Source organism: Pelobates fuscus, chromosome 9, assembly GCF_036172605.1.
Source record: "Pelobates fuscus isolate aPelFus1 chromosome 9, aPelFus1.pri, whole genome shotgun sequence".
Classification (NCBI taxonomy): domain Eukaryota; kingdom Metazoa; phylum Chordata; class Amphibia; order Anura; family Pelobatidae; genus Pelobates; species Pelobates fuscus.
This window is the reverse complement of record NC_086325.1, coordinates 166,142,719-166,157,833: the sequence shown is the minus strand read 5'-3', so window position 1 is coordinate 166,157,833 and position 15,115 is coordinate 166,142,719. Positions and strand designations below refer to the sequence as shown.

The following is a 15,115-nucleotide window of genomic DNA, read 5'->3' as shown; positions in this document are numbered from 1 at the left end:
CCTTGGTGCCAGAGGTGATGGGGGTAGCGCGGGCCACCATGAGTGGAGCTGGATTGGGTCTTCTTGGGGTCTGAACAGATTCCAGACCTCTAGCAACTAAAAGCAGGGTATCCAAGGGAACAACCTTGTATTCAGGACGTGCAGCAATGATTCCCTTGCGTATAGAGTCTTTAACACCTTGGACAAACGCACCTGACAGCATTTGTGAATGAATCTTATCTGTAAGATCAAACCCCAAATCTGTGAACATTTGATACAGTCTTGCATGAAACCTTTCCACTGATTCTCCTTTATCTTGAATAACATCAGTAAGGCCAGCAGCCTGATCCGCAAGTTTGTCCTTAGCCCATTCTCTTAATTGGGTGCAAAAAGTTACTCCAGAGGGGTAATCAACATCACTGCTGAGCAGATCTGTACTGAGGTGTCGGGCCATACTTGGCCAATATGCATCCCCTGCTTTGATAGCACAAATGCTCAGCAAATCACGCCATGCGGCGGAATAAGTCTTTTGAATTTGAACTATCCCTCGGTAGAAGGGCATAGGCTGTTTTTCTGGGTCAGGGAGTGATTTCATTAGAGCACTAGCTTGAGTGGGATTGAAAGCAACATATTTAGGAGGGGCCTGTTCTCCCCGACCCTTGTGGCCAAAGGGGTCGTCGATAGAACGATGAGTTGGGGCTCCCGCGGCAAGCTCCGATGAGACATGGGACACCCTGTCCATCTCGTCATCATCGAATTCTATGATATTGGCTCTTTTGCGCGGTGCAGGGCCCGCATGAGGTGAAAGGATCGGTGGTTGGGAACGAGCCCCGGATGCAGGGGTGGCTAGCGAGTCATAACCTGGGGATAGGTAGTCACCGGGAATTACCGGCATCAGGGCCGAACTGGGGGCCGCCATATTGGTGGCCGGAAAAGGTGTTACATTAGGGTTAAGGGAAGGAGTGGCGGCCATGTTAGATGTGGGCACACCCGGAGCAACCTGTGCCGGACTGGGCATAACCGGAACCTGGGGAGTGGCTTGGGGAAGGGGTAGTGGATATCCGGGATAGGGCAGGGCCATGGGATATGGGAAGGGGTAGGGCCAGGCTGGGGAGGGAAAGGAGGTGGGGTATTGGACTGGGGCGGAGATGGGAGGGGACGGAGAGGGATTGGTAGGGGTGGGAGTAGAGGGAGGAGCCGGGGTGAGGGTGGAAGAGGTGGTTGGCTGGGCGGATGCAGAGGGGAGGGGATCATTAATGGAGAGGGATTGTAGGGAAGGGATGGCAGATGAAATGGTAGGGGAAGGTATAGCAGGTAGCGTAGGGATGGATGAGGATGATGGGAATGTCAAGGATGGGGAAGGGGAAAAGAAAGATCCATCAGAATTCAGGACCGGGCAGACAGGGGAGGTAATGGGATGGGTGTTAGGAGGATTGGGAGTGGGGAACATAGTCGGCTGGCTATCACTTATGGCTGACTGAACCTTGGGGATAGACATTCCCTGGGCGCCGGTTTTGGGCGCTGGCTGAGGGTAGACCCCAGCAACACAATTATTATGATACACAAACAATTTCACACCTTTGTGATTTATCTCTTCCTCAACCCAACCTTCTAGCTGAATAGCCTTCGCTACTCTATACCATGCTTCAGCAGTCTTTAATAAACCATTATCTGTAAGTTTGCCTTTCTTTTCTGTCAGTAACCTACGCCAACTTTCTGGTTGCAATCTTCCACATGTCGGTACAGCAATTCTACATACGTTCGCAATCTTTTCAACACCTTTAACCATTTCCTCACCCTCTCTGTCTTCGACTAAATCACATGCTAACCAGCCCTTACTGGGCTTGCTTAAATCCTGTCCCATAATCCCTTTACCCCTATACCAGCGTCCTAGATATAGGGAGAGAGAAGGAAAACTGGACAAGAACGTCTACAATGCTCGACTGCCACCCGAGAATCGTGGGATTTTCTCAGGTGCGTCTTCCCAAAACGTAGACTAGTCACTGAATCCGCCTACCCGGGGTGGTAGACACGGATTGGAGCGAGGTGAGAAGTGTGTGACCAATCACTTCTCTTTCAAGAGAAATGGGAGTGGATAGTATAATAATATAGGAAGTTTAGAAAAGATGAAAGGCAAGGAAAAATCCTTAGAGACAGACACAGGAGTTCATGAGACTCCTAATAAAACAGACAAGACAACAATACAATTGAAATACAGTGCATGCATTACAGTTCAAATAAAATCAACAATAATCCCTTTCCTTCTACATGTGCTTACTCCAAAGTCACCTTTCTCAACCTCGTAGTGTCCCCGCTCGGAGAACGACTTTCATAAGTCTCACTACCAGCGGCCAAGGATAACAGCTAACACCGGTCCGAAATCCTTTCCAGCCTCCCTCTACTCTGCAGTCCACAAGAATGTGGCCACGTCTATCCTCACTCCCGTAGTGCCCCTATAAAACCCACTTATAAGTCTCACTACCACGTGATGCGAAAAACAAGCAATACCTGCCTGAATTCCCCCAGGAAACAAAGTCCCCTGCCACAAGGCTAAGTCTCCTACCACGATTAAATAATCAGTGGACCTTCAGCTCAACTAGAGCCGAAGGATCCGGGTCAGGACGTCCCCAACTCAACTAGAGCTGGATGGTCCGGGTCAGGACGTCCCCAACTCAACTAGAGCTGGATAGTCCGAACGCGCACAGTGAAGCTAGCTAGGCTATCAAAGTGACACAAACTTGGATCACAGGAAACTATGATTCTACACAGATCCCACAGTTCCACAAACTTCTTTTTCCTTACAGCCACAGCCACGAGGCTCCTAAAAGAAGTAAACAGGCAAAGAAGACCCCCCAGGAACACATCCACGGGTCAACCCCTCTTTTTCCTTACAACCACAGCACCGTGGTTCCTAAAAGAGGTAAAACAGGCAACAGAAGACCCCCCAGGAACACATCCACGGGTCAACCCCCCTTTATCCCAAAAGGGGTAAAATACAAACAGATAGACAGACACACTGAAGACCCAGGCAAGTCCCCTCAGGTCCACCCCCCTTTATCCCAAAAAGGGGAAAACAAGCAAGACAGAACCCCAGGCAAATCCCCTGCAGGTCCACCCCCCCTTTATCTCAAAATGGGGAAACAGGCAAACAATTCAAACACAATTCAAACACACCCAGGCAACAGATAGACTAAAATGCAGGTAAACAAGTGAGTAACGAGACACCGGGCAAGATATTACCTGTCTTTGATGTCCTCCCGGGAAGCAGTCACAGACACGTGGACGGGTCAATCAAAGGGGCCGGAACGTACCGGTGGCTCTGCAGAAGTCTCTACCGTGTATCTGGAGGTGATCAATCTCCCTTCCTTCCCCCTGGATTCCTCCGTCCACCCTTGTCTTCCTTAGGACGGCTCACCGGCCGGACATAGCCCGATGCCCCACGTTGGGCGCCAAGTTGTTATGGTACTTTTTGAAAGTAAACCAAAATGTTCAAATGTCTATCTGTTCCTGTCCAAATCAATAAAATTAAATTGCGTATATACGCTGAAGTAATTAAGTCTGACACACGAGGTTCAGGTTAAAATAACTTCGAGAAAGTTTATTGGCAAGTGAAGAAAAAGCGGGCGCGCAGGCCCTTTTAAGAGGCATTTTGCGTCATCATTGATTATTAGAATATCAGCAAATAAACATCATCAATTGGATTAATTGTTAAGTGACGGGGTTAGTGTCTTACCTATTGGTTCGTAAAATTAAGAGGTTAGTCCCGTGCCCACCCATCAGAGGTGGGATTATTCTGGACACGGGTGGGGGACAAGGGGGTCCTAAGCGTCATTTTACACGGTCAATGATATCAGGCTTTATGTCCAGGTGCAAGGTCTCTTATGAATAGAACATTTCATTACTACTGTGTTCTATGGCCTTCAAACTGTACTATCTTACAAGCTCTAAGGAGTAGCCAGCAAGTCTTAAGGAGTAGCCAGCACCTCCTGGTACTTGTCCTTGAAGGAAACACAGTCTTTGTCTACTGTATTAATTGGGTTGAGAAGTTCAGTCACGTAATGTAGTTTTAAAATGAACAAGTTAAGTCATGAGGACAATATGGAGGATTGAAGAAGTCAGGTTAGGAGGACAAAATGGAGGACGAAGTCACAGTATAAAGTTAAAATGGAGTTAGTACAATAATTCAATACAAGTACAATAAAGATTTTTAATAATTCCACATCACACCTATCACTTTGTTGAGGTCCCTTGGACTGTAAAGTATAACACGAACGCTTTCCAGATCAAAGACTACCCCATAAAGCACACCGAGAACATCGGTTAAACGACAACACTGGCCTACACCCCGGAAGCCGGCCTGGACACAGACCGGGATACCTGATGTTCTTGCGGGGATACCACTGATTGCATACTCAGAGACCCAAGCTCTTCCTTGTGATATGTTATGTTATTATTATTTGCTTTGTTTTATGCCCTCATTCAGAAACTACACGACACCAAGCTAACACTTTAAGTCACAGTAACGCGCGAGAGGCACAGCATACAGAGGTGCATATCTCTCCCGGGCATACGTAGCGCTCAAGCAACTAGCCACGGGGCTAACCCCCCAACTACTCATTACGTCTTTGACCTAATAACGCCTCCACATAGAATATGGCCGTCAACCACCGGCACAGTCGGCATGCTGGATTAGAATGCCTACCCCAAGACCTCAGCGTAACCTCTATGCCCAGAAAAGTAGAACAGGGCACACATTTTTTCGTTTCCCTTTTTGGTATACCGCTATATAGGCATATAACCTACGTAGCCCCATCCCGTGCCTGACTAGCAAGACCCCAACTTACTTGACCTGCTACACAGACAGCGCCCACATAGTCAGACTGAGCAAAATCAATCACACATTCCATCACCTAGAACCACTCTTCGATTTATCCAAGTTATTTATATTTTTTTCTTGTTCTATAGTTAATCTTGTACCTCTCCAACTCAGCTGAGCTGAACCAGTTAATCAGTCTGTCAAGCTACGTTGATATATACAAAAATGTGCAGAATTCTCTGAATGCTATTCACTTTTGTTACATTACGATACATCGTTTATTCCTACATGCTGTTGTGGCATCGTAAACATGTTGTGTTTTTTCCATGTAATGTTTAACATTAATCTAGAACTGTTAAACGTTGACCGTCCTACTTTACTTTACTTTACTATTGCTAAGTTCACCGTTTAGCTATGCTTAAAAATACAAAAAATGTGCAATTCCTCATGCCACTGTCAAACTCCAGTACATCTCTTAACACGCTGATGTGGCGTATGTCGCTACCATGTAACACCCTGCACAACAAAAATAAAGAATTCAAAAAAAATGGAGTGACGGGCATCACAAACTAGTTCAGTCCTGGCACAGCCAAGGCACATAATGTAAACTAGGGGGAGATATAGAAACATTGTTTCAAAGATTATAACCGTAATTAACAAGGGGCCAAGAGGGAGGCACTCTACGAAAAAACTAAATGGAGCTCTGTGGATAACTATATTTAATTTAATTTTCCAGACTTCACAAACACATATTTATTAGATAATAGGACTAAGGAAGCAACATATCAAAATTCATAGGAAGTGATGGTTTTCTGTTATTATTAAAACGTTTGAGTCCCTAAAACTCCCATGTCTGTAATTTTTCTAGTTTGCATCATGTGCAATTTGGCCTGATATTAAGGTGCCAGAGTTCCCATGTTATTGGCAAATGCAGATTTTCATCCGAATAGCTGGTGTATGCCATTCGTACCAAATTTTAGTTTTTTGCTATTTAATTGTTAATCATTTTGCTATTTACCAACAGTCGAATTGCAACCTTATTTGCTTATTTTCCCAAAAATTGCACCCTTTGCAGCCGAACTAGGTAAAGATATGGCACTGGAGTGATTCCTCTCCAAGGGCTGCACCTGTCAGCTAAATCTGTGCTGTTTGAGCTCCCCCATATTCTTCGGCTTGATATCATATAGGCAGTATTGGGGTGTCTTATTGTCTCAGGGCCCCATCAATGGAGCAGAAAGGGGGCGATGGCGAGAGCAGGTCTGAGTCCTGGCATTAGTGGTTGAATTTAACCAGGCTTGTGGGATAAAGGGCTCTGTGCTCAGCTAAACTTAACCCCACTCCTAACTTAATTATTTGGCTGCTGTGCTGCCTTCTGTTCATTTACAGACATTTTCAAGCAAGTCTTTCTCTGCTACCAAAATCTGTTTAAAAATAGCCGGACTCATTGACATATGTTCGGTTAGCATTTGATTGTTGGTGAACACACTGAACCACGAGGGAATTTTAACAAGTGAATTCAGGAGAGCTGGCCCGCATGAAATCAGCAGAACTGGCAAAAGTAAATGAGTTACTTATTGAATAGACCCTGTACTAATGGCAGTACATGGAAAGTGCTGATCAGCTAAATATAAATGGATGTTGGTGGTTCTGGCAATGTACCGAGTGGCTTAATGACTTGTTACTGTGCATTACATCTAAACCAATCGGATGGCTCTGTCACAGTGGTTCTCCTAATGTCTACATTCCCGCTTCCTGCAAATAGTGAATTTAATGCATTTTCCAGATGTGTCTGATCAGAGTGTGAGGTGAGATACTGTCGCCTTAGTTAGCTGCGTAGTAAGTTGCTGCTGCCGTAGTCAGGTGTCAAGTGCTTTACTTTTTCACCCTTCTCAATGACCCGAATAGGTTTTCTCCAGGGATGGATCGTACGTTATGCGCCTGTAAATAGCATCTGCTCAGCTCGCTATTTTTATTTCTCGTCTTTATAATAAAAGATGAGATGGAAATACTTTGTGACGCGTGTGTATATATAGCGCTCTTTGTCGTTACCAGGAAAGCTGCGGTGACGCGGTCAGTTTTCTGCCTGTAATCTCCACTAATTGCGAGTGCTGTTGCCCTCCGTGTCGCAGACAGTATACGGGGATTTCAATCCCCGTGTGTGAATTCTCGGTTGCTATGATTCGCAAGACTCACGCGTCCTGCAGTGTTAACACGGACCGCAATCCTGCAGGTCAGATGTGACGACAAAACCAGGATCGTACTATGGGTCATTAGACATCCTACAAAATCTGGCTCTGCTCATCTAGATTCTAATAAATGCTATTAATAAATGTATTTTTTGTGTATTTTTATGAAGCACCAGATTTGCAAAGCTTTCACGGACAATGAGATAAAGAAGTTGGTGTCTAAGAAATCCCAGTGCTTCTTTAGTTAACGTGACTTTCCCTACCCGAGTAATCAGAAAGTGCAAACTCTTGTATAGTGTTTACAAGCTGCCCATTCAGTCTATTTAGCGTTCTGGTTCACTCAACCCGTTGGTCCCCAGAGGGGTTTGAAGTGCAATGCATTCTGGGTTTTGTCAGGGACGCCCTCATTTACTGCCGGGTGACCTGTTTGTGATGTGTATCATGGAAGTGATCACACGGCACGTATTATTAACAAAGAATCCCAAAATGGGATGGATGGCACTGCTCTGACAATCTGAATTGTGGGAATGCTAAAAAGATTTACATTTACTAATCAAAACTAAATAAAGCTTTTTTTCCAAATCCGATGTTTTAACATCGATCAATACAATTCATAGTTTAGTGAATAAACCCCTCTTATGACTCAAGCGGTTCTCGTCTGGGTAAAGCGTCTCCGTACCTTTCAGGAAGTGAAACCCATGATTGTTGCTCAGAATATTGAACAGTACCGTGCCAGACACATGTCCTGCCAATTGTGCATCAGACGTTGTACTGGTGATTAAAGTGACTTGGATGAAAGCTGTCCGGTCATATATAGAGAGATTCCGTGTGCAGTTAATATCCAGAGATCATTGCTAAATGGACCGCACACATTACATCTTATCAAATAACGTTTCCCAGACACAGATTTAAGATGCCAAGCATTTGGCAATAGTTCACTCAGGCAGACAGGACTGCAATTAAAATTTGTCTCCGTGATTAAAATCTTTATGGACCTGACGGGTATTATGGTAGATCACAAAAAATGCATCAATGTAGAAAAATGAGCGTTTCATCTGAACAATGAGAGGGACGATCTCCAATTACAGTCAAACTCGTGTCTAATACAGACTACAATCTAAAACCCAGCCTGTTGTCGCTACAGTCTAATACCCAACCCATTGTCGCTACGGTCTAATACCCAACCCATTGTCGCTATGGTCTAATACCCAGCCCATTGTCGCTACAGTCTAATACCCAGCCCATTGTCGCTACAGTCTAAAACCCAGCCCATTGTCGCTACAGTCTAAAACCCAGCCCATTGTCGCTACAGTCTAAAACCCAGCCCATTGTCGCTACGGTCTAATACCCAGCCCATTGTCGCTACGGTCTAATACCCAGCCCATTGTCGCTACAGTCTAAAACCCAGCCCATTGTCGCTACGGTCTAATACCCAGCCCATTGTCGCTACGGTCTAATACCCAGCCCATTGTCGCTACGGTCTAATACCCAGCCCATTGTCGCTTTGCTCTAAAACCCAGCCCATTGTCGCTACGGTCTAATACCCAGCCCAATTTCGCTACAGTCTAATACCCAGCCCATTGTCGCTACGGTCTAATACCCAGCTCATTGTCGCTACAGTCTAAAACCCAGCCCATTGTCGCTACGGTCTAATACCCAGCCCATTGTCGCTACGGTCTAATACCCAGCCCATTGTCGCTACGGTCTAATACCCAGCCCATTGTCGCTACGGTCTAATACCCAGCCCATTGTCGCTACGGTCTAATACCCAGCCCATTGTCGCTTTGCTCTAAAACCTAGCCCATTGTCGCTACAGTCTCAAACCCAGCCCATTGTCGCTACGGTCTAATACCCAGCCCATTGTCGCTACGGTTTAATACCCAGCCCATTGTCACTACGGTCTAATACCCAGCCCATTGTCGCTACGGTCTAATACCCAGCCCATTGTCGCTACGGTCTAATACCCAGCCCATTGTCGCTACGGTCTAATACCCAGCCCATTGTCGCTACGGTCTAATACCCAGCCCATTGTCGCTACGGTCTAATACCCAGCCCATTGTCGCTACAGTCTAATACCCAGCCCATTGTCACTACAGTCTAAAACTGAGCCCATTATGGCTTCAGTCTAATACCCAGTCCATTGTCGCTACAATCTAAAACCCAGCCCAGTTGTCGCTTCAGTCTAAAACCCAGCCCATTGTCGCTACGGTCTAAAACCCAGCCCATTGTCGCTACGGTCTAATACCCAGCCCATTGTCGCTACGGTCTAATACCCAGCCCATTGTCGCTACAGTCTAATACCCAGCCCATTGTCACTACAGTCTAAAACTGAGCCCATTATGGCTTCAGTCTAATACCCAGTCCATTGTCGCTACAATCTAAAACCCAGCCCAGTTGTCGCTTCAGTCTAAAACCCAGCCCATTGTCGCTACGGTCTAAAACTGAGCCCATTATGGCTTCAGTCTAATACCCAGTCCATTGTCGCTACAATCTAAAACCCAGCCCAGTTGTCGCTTCAGTCTAAAACCCAGCCCATTGTCGCTACAGTCTAATACCCAGCCCATTGTCACTACAGTCTAAAACTGAGCCCATTATGGCTTCAGTCTAATACCCAGTCCATTGTCGCTACAATCTAAAACCCAGCCCAGTTGTCGCTTCAGTCTAAAACCCAGCCCATTGTCGCTACGGTCTAAAACCCAGCCCATTGTCGCTACGGTCTAAAACCCAGCCCATTGTCGCTACGGTCTAATACCCAGCCCATTGTCGCTACAGTACTCGCTAAACAAGGAAATGGGGATAATTGCCAATATAATCGAAAATTCCGGGCTCAGTACATCATATCTGGGGAAATCCGATGGGTTTGGTAAATTAGTAAATCAGGGTTAAGGCCAGGGTGTGCGAGTAAGGGGCTGCTTTTCCTTTTTAATTTAGTCTGTTCACATTGTGCGTTTTATCACCACGCTGCAATAAATAACTTGCAGTCGGGCGCAGATCGTTCATTCTGTGTTGTGGGAGTAGGAATGCTACACCTATATATCAGCCGCAGAATACAAAGTCATTATACAAGCGACCGTATTGTATTCTTTCTCGTACACGGTGTCTTCACTTTGTGAATCTGTCACAGAGACCGTCTGCAGACACTCTGTCACTCCGTGGATTCTTTGCTGACATTCATAGTGATGGCTCAGCAAGTTAGCGCTGTGGATGCCATCCGTTACTGTCCTGAACGGTAAAGCGAAAGGAAAGTAAGCCAATCACAGCACTTTGTTCATGTCATTCCCTGCCAAGCCGTCTGTGTACCCTCTGCACACAGGGTAATGTTAACCCCTTACTTCACAGAAAACATTTAGCTGTTTAAGGGTATTACCGTTATTAGATTAAAGAACACACACCGACTGGCACTGATGGTTTCCTTTTATATCTGTACAGGTAGAAGCATTAACCCACCAGCCACGGGCCACGACTGTCCATGCTGTGCGAGATTCCGAACTCGCCAAGTTACCCGAGGGAGCTCTGACTTCCATCAAGCGCAAGTATCCACAGGTAAGGAAAGTGCCCCAGCAACGTTTGGATCAATAACTCTTAGCCTGCTTTCTAAATGACTCCTAGAAAGAGAGGGAAAAGCCTTTCTGTTTCCTCTCTGTCTCAACGGGAGGGCTGTCCGACGCTGGCAGGCGTCTGTTTATTTGTCCTTTTTATTTCCATGTAACGATCCACTTCATTCCCACACAAGAGCAGAGAACACACGTCTGATTTAATCCCGGCTCTCTTGTTTCAATAGTCACTCATTATCTTGTTGTACATTATTCCTCAACAGAGAATCTGTAGCAAAAGGAAAGAAAGAACGTTGTATTAAAAGAACTGTGCTGTGGCAGAGGAATGTGGAGAGTGCGATATTCAGTTTTCGGAAACAGAATGAGAGGAGCACCTTGCCCCTAAAGCTTGCAATCTAATTAGCTGACTTTAGCTGCCAGTGCTTCAACCACGCTAGGAGCTTATCTCCCATCTGGGATCTGGCAGGTCATCCCATTGGATTCTATAGATTTTACCTAGAATGGAGCTTGTTCGTTCTGTCATTTACTCTGAATATACGTAGGAGCATTAACCATTTAGTTATGAAATAAATCAGGTTTTTTTTCCCCCTGTAATGGTTTTATAGATGAGTTCCTATCCGAATGCATCTTATATCCCATTCTTGACTTCTGTCTAGTGACTCACTCCGGACAGTAACCTGTCTGAATAATTAGTTACAGCCATTATTAGAATGCTGATCATTTCTCGTTACCATGACGGCAAAGTAATTTAAGTAAATTCTCACGTGGATTAAGCCGCTTTCTTGCAATAAATAAAAAATACACTGTATAATTCTTTGTTCCTTTTTGGGGTTTTAATTTTTTTTTTTTTTTTTCGTGTGTATACAAGCACGTTTGTTATGTCTCTGTGTGATAAAATGTGTTCTAATGTAGAAAAGGGAGCCGCACTCAATCCACATTAAGCCAAGCATGCTGAACTAATAGCAAAAAAAGGAGGGATCCGCACTCTCATCACCTGTAGACATCGGTACACTGTGCCCTAATCCATCTAGTGACAGCAAAGTAGTCCTGAAGGGATCGAAACGTTGCTGGATCTGTCCTGTTTTTCCAATTAATCTGCTGATGTATGAAGACCTTGAGTGCTTGGACTACTTTGCTGTTACTATAAGGATGCTGAACTGGACAGTGATAAATACCAGTAACAGAGAGAAGGTCAAGGCACCCCAATAACTTGAGGCACGTTTATCTGAACATGTGGAAAGCTGCTAGTTTTGACCCAAGACCAGGATTCTTGAAATAGACCCTATCCTGGGTAAAAACATTGCAGTGTTCCAAATGTTCAAATAAACGTGCCTGTAGTTATTGGGGTGCCTGGACCTCCTCGCTGTTACTGGTATAAAATTGTAATCTGCCAACCCCATACGCAACATCTACATGTTGCTACACAATGATACTCATAATAAACCCCCAATTTGTGCCTATCACGACCCCAGTATCCCTTTAATTATACCCCAGCCTGCACTCATTAGGCTCCTAGCATATGAATATGTGACAAGTACCCACTTGATATGGCTGACAAGCACTCTATGGAGGCCCCTACTTACCACTACTCATAAAAGTAAAGTTAGTTTTATACTAACACAGTAAAATTCGCAAGGCAAAGTGTTGAAAAGTTTATTGTATAATTTAACTCAAACATGCACAGAGTTCTAGCTATACCAAAGTTTGTTTTGTATTTTTATTCTAATTCGCCACTCAGGTGCAAAGCCTTAGACAGGACGTAGTTTACAACCGTTAACTGAAAGATGTGTAGTCTTGGTTGCGCCAAGGCTCGTCAACTATACTATCTAAAATCGTGTGATCCTCGATACGACATAGCCTATATAGCCTAGCTTATTTCATCGAATGCAATTGATATGTTAAGCCTGCTTCCAACGAAAATAATAATAATGTGCATATACTCCGGCCACGGTTTACCTTGCATACATCTATGTACGCCGATGTGGCATTTTGCTTATGCTTTGTACTCACCTGCACAGCAAAAATAAAGAATTAAAAAAAAAAAAAAAAATTGTAATCTGACCCTTTTAATATTCGTACTGCAGTTCCCCTTATTATTCCCCTCTGCTGTTGCAAAAAAATAAATAAATACAAATCCCTGATCAGCTTGATGGGCGACATCACAAAATTCTGATTAAACTCTATGGGAAGTTGCCAACTTCACTGTCATTGGCTGCCTGGCCGCCCCTATTGTTTGTTAATGGAGGTCATTAGGGCGCCAAATGGGCGGGACAAACATAGCCCTTTGTAGATGGGCTCCACTTACTAGCCCGCCCACTCAGTTCTCATTGGCTGTTTGCACCAGGGGTGGAGCTGTCAGAACTCCCCTTCTCCTGGTGCAGTTGTGGAGAAGGATTGCTGGCCATAGAGGTATTTGGCTGTGGTTCCGTCCATCTTGCTCTTGTAGCTCCCTGTCTCCTTGCCTCACTCAGCCCACTCTCTCCCTGTGCTAGCAGACCACCGCCCCGTGTAAAAGGCTGGCAGTGGCTGCTAGCTCCATTTTCAGAAAGGAGGGAGCCAGCCGGCCATGCTCTGTTATAATTTTCAGTAATGGTGGCAAACAAGGCTGTAATATGAGGTGCCTATCGCCGATCTGCCTCTCTGTACTCCCTCACTGCCTGACTGGCCTTATTGAGGCAGCACCCAATGTGTGGCGCGGTGCATGCTTTAATAAGCTCTATGATCAGGCAGTGCGTCAGCCAGCCAGGAAGAGCGCAGAGTGGCAGATCAGCCTGACGCCATTAGTGCAACTTAAAACATAGCATGGCCTGCTACCTCCCTCTTCTCTGTTATAGGGACAGGCATTGCACGCACAGCGCTGCCTGCATTATCTCCCAGCTCCCCCTGATACTAATAAGGTGCCTACCTTACATCAATGTTAAAGGCCCCTGCCTGAGCCCAGCACATAGCGACAGGAGGCACCACTCCAACAGCATGTACCTATCACATCAATCTGGACAGTCTGCTCATTTATTTTATTATGTTATGTTTTTTATTTTGGTTATAAAATATTCTCCCTTCGGGACAAGGACGGGAACCTCCACAGACACCCTACCAAGATACAGGAGATCATCCGATCATATTATGCAGACTTATACTCCCTACCACGACCGCACACGGACATGCACACCCTCAGACTCCGCGACTCTATTGATGAGTACCTCTCGGCCCATACACTCCCCACCCTAGCGACAGACGTATCAGACCGACTAGAAGAACCCATCACCTCGGAGGAACTTGCGCTAGCGATTAAAAGCTCCAAATCAGGGAGGAGCCCGGGCCCCGACGGGCTACCACTAAAATATTACAGGACATACGCTGACATACTTTACTCCCCATTGACAGACATGTTCAACGCGATCAGAGAAGGACACGAACTCCCCGGACAGGCACTAATGGCGCACATTACTATCATCCCCAAGGAGGGGAAGGATCGGGAGCACTGTGGCAGCTACCGACCCATATCCCTCATCAATACAGACATTAAACTCCTGGCAAAGGTCCTGGCGACTAGACTCCAGACACACGTTCCCGGCCTGGTCCACGCAGACCAGGTTGGGTTTGTGCTGGGTCGGGAGGCTAGGGACAATACTATCAGGGCCCTGACACTAATGCATAGGAACACCGAGACGAACACGGGCCTTCTCCTACTCTCCACAGACGCGGAGAAGGCCTTTGATAGGGTCAATTGGGAATACATGTTCCGGACATTGACACACCTGGGGATGGGACCACACCTTCTGGGCTGGATCAAAGCCCTGTACTCCAAACCGTCAGCACACGTACTGGTCAACGGGGCCCTAACAGACCCGTTCCCCATATATAACGGTACGCGTCAGGGATGTCCCCTCTCCCCGTTACTTTTCGTCCTAGCGTTGGAGCCATTCCTGAACACCATCAGACATCACCCCGACATTACCGGCATTCATACAGGAGACACGCACCACAAAATTGCCGCTTACGCGGATGACCTACTGTTTTTCCTCACACATCCAGAGGTCTCCCTGCCCAACCTAGTGCAGGCCTTCCACACATTCGGACTCCTCTCGGGATTGAAAATTAACTTCTCGAAATCATATGTCCTAAACATTAGTGTACCCGCACCCCACGCAGACCAACTGCGCAGGAGCTACAAATTCCAATGGGCCTCGGACAAGATACGCTACCTGGGCACCTGGCTGACAGTGAGCGCAACCAACCTGTATGCGACGAACTTTACCCCACTACTGACCCAGTTTCGGAAAGAGATGAGGGAATGGGCCTTCCCCCACATATCCTGGTTGGGTAGGGTGCAAGTGGTGAAGATGATTTTTTTGCCACGACTGCTCTACCTCTTCCAGGCCCTGCCTATCCTGATCCCAACATCTTTCTTCACGACACTCCGGGGAGCACTGGGGTCCTATGTGTGGGACGGGAGGAGACCCAGACTGAAATACTCACTGCTCACACGGCCCAAAGACAAAGGAGGACTAGCCCTCCCAGACTTTCTGCTATACTACAGAGCGTGTCACCTACAACGAGTAGTGGAATGGTCCAAACTA

The 15,115-nt window shown here is 46.1% G+C and overlaps 1 protein-coding gene across 3 annotated transcripts in view; it reads left to right on the top strand.

Annotated features, from left to right (window-relative positions):
- Positions 1–15,115, top strand: part of PNPLA7 (patatin like phospholipase domain containing 7) — a 150,924-nt gene that overhangs the window by 70,104 nt on the left and 65,705 nt on the right. For all 3 annotated transcript variants that reach the window (XM_063433004.1, XM_063433003.1, XM_063433005.1), the window contains one exon: positions 10,411–10,524. In XM_063433004.1, the coding sequence (XP_063289074.1) occupies positions 10,411–10,524 (114 nt within the window). The remainder of the gene's footprint in view (positions 1–10,410; positions 10,525–15,115) is intronic.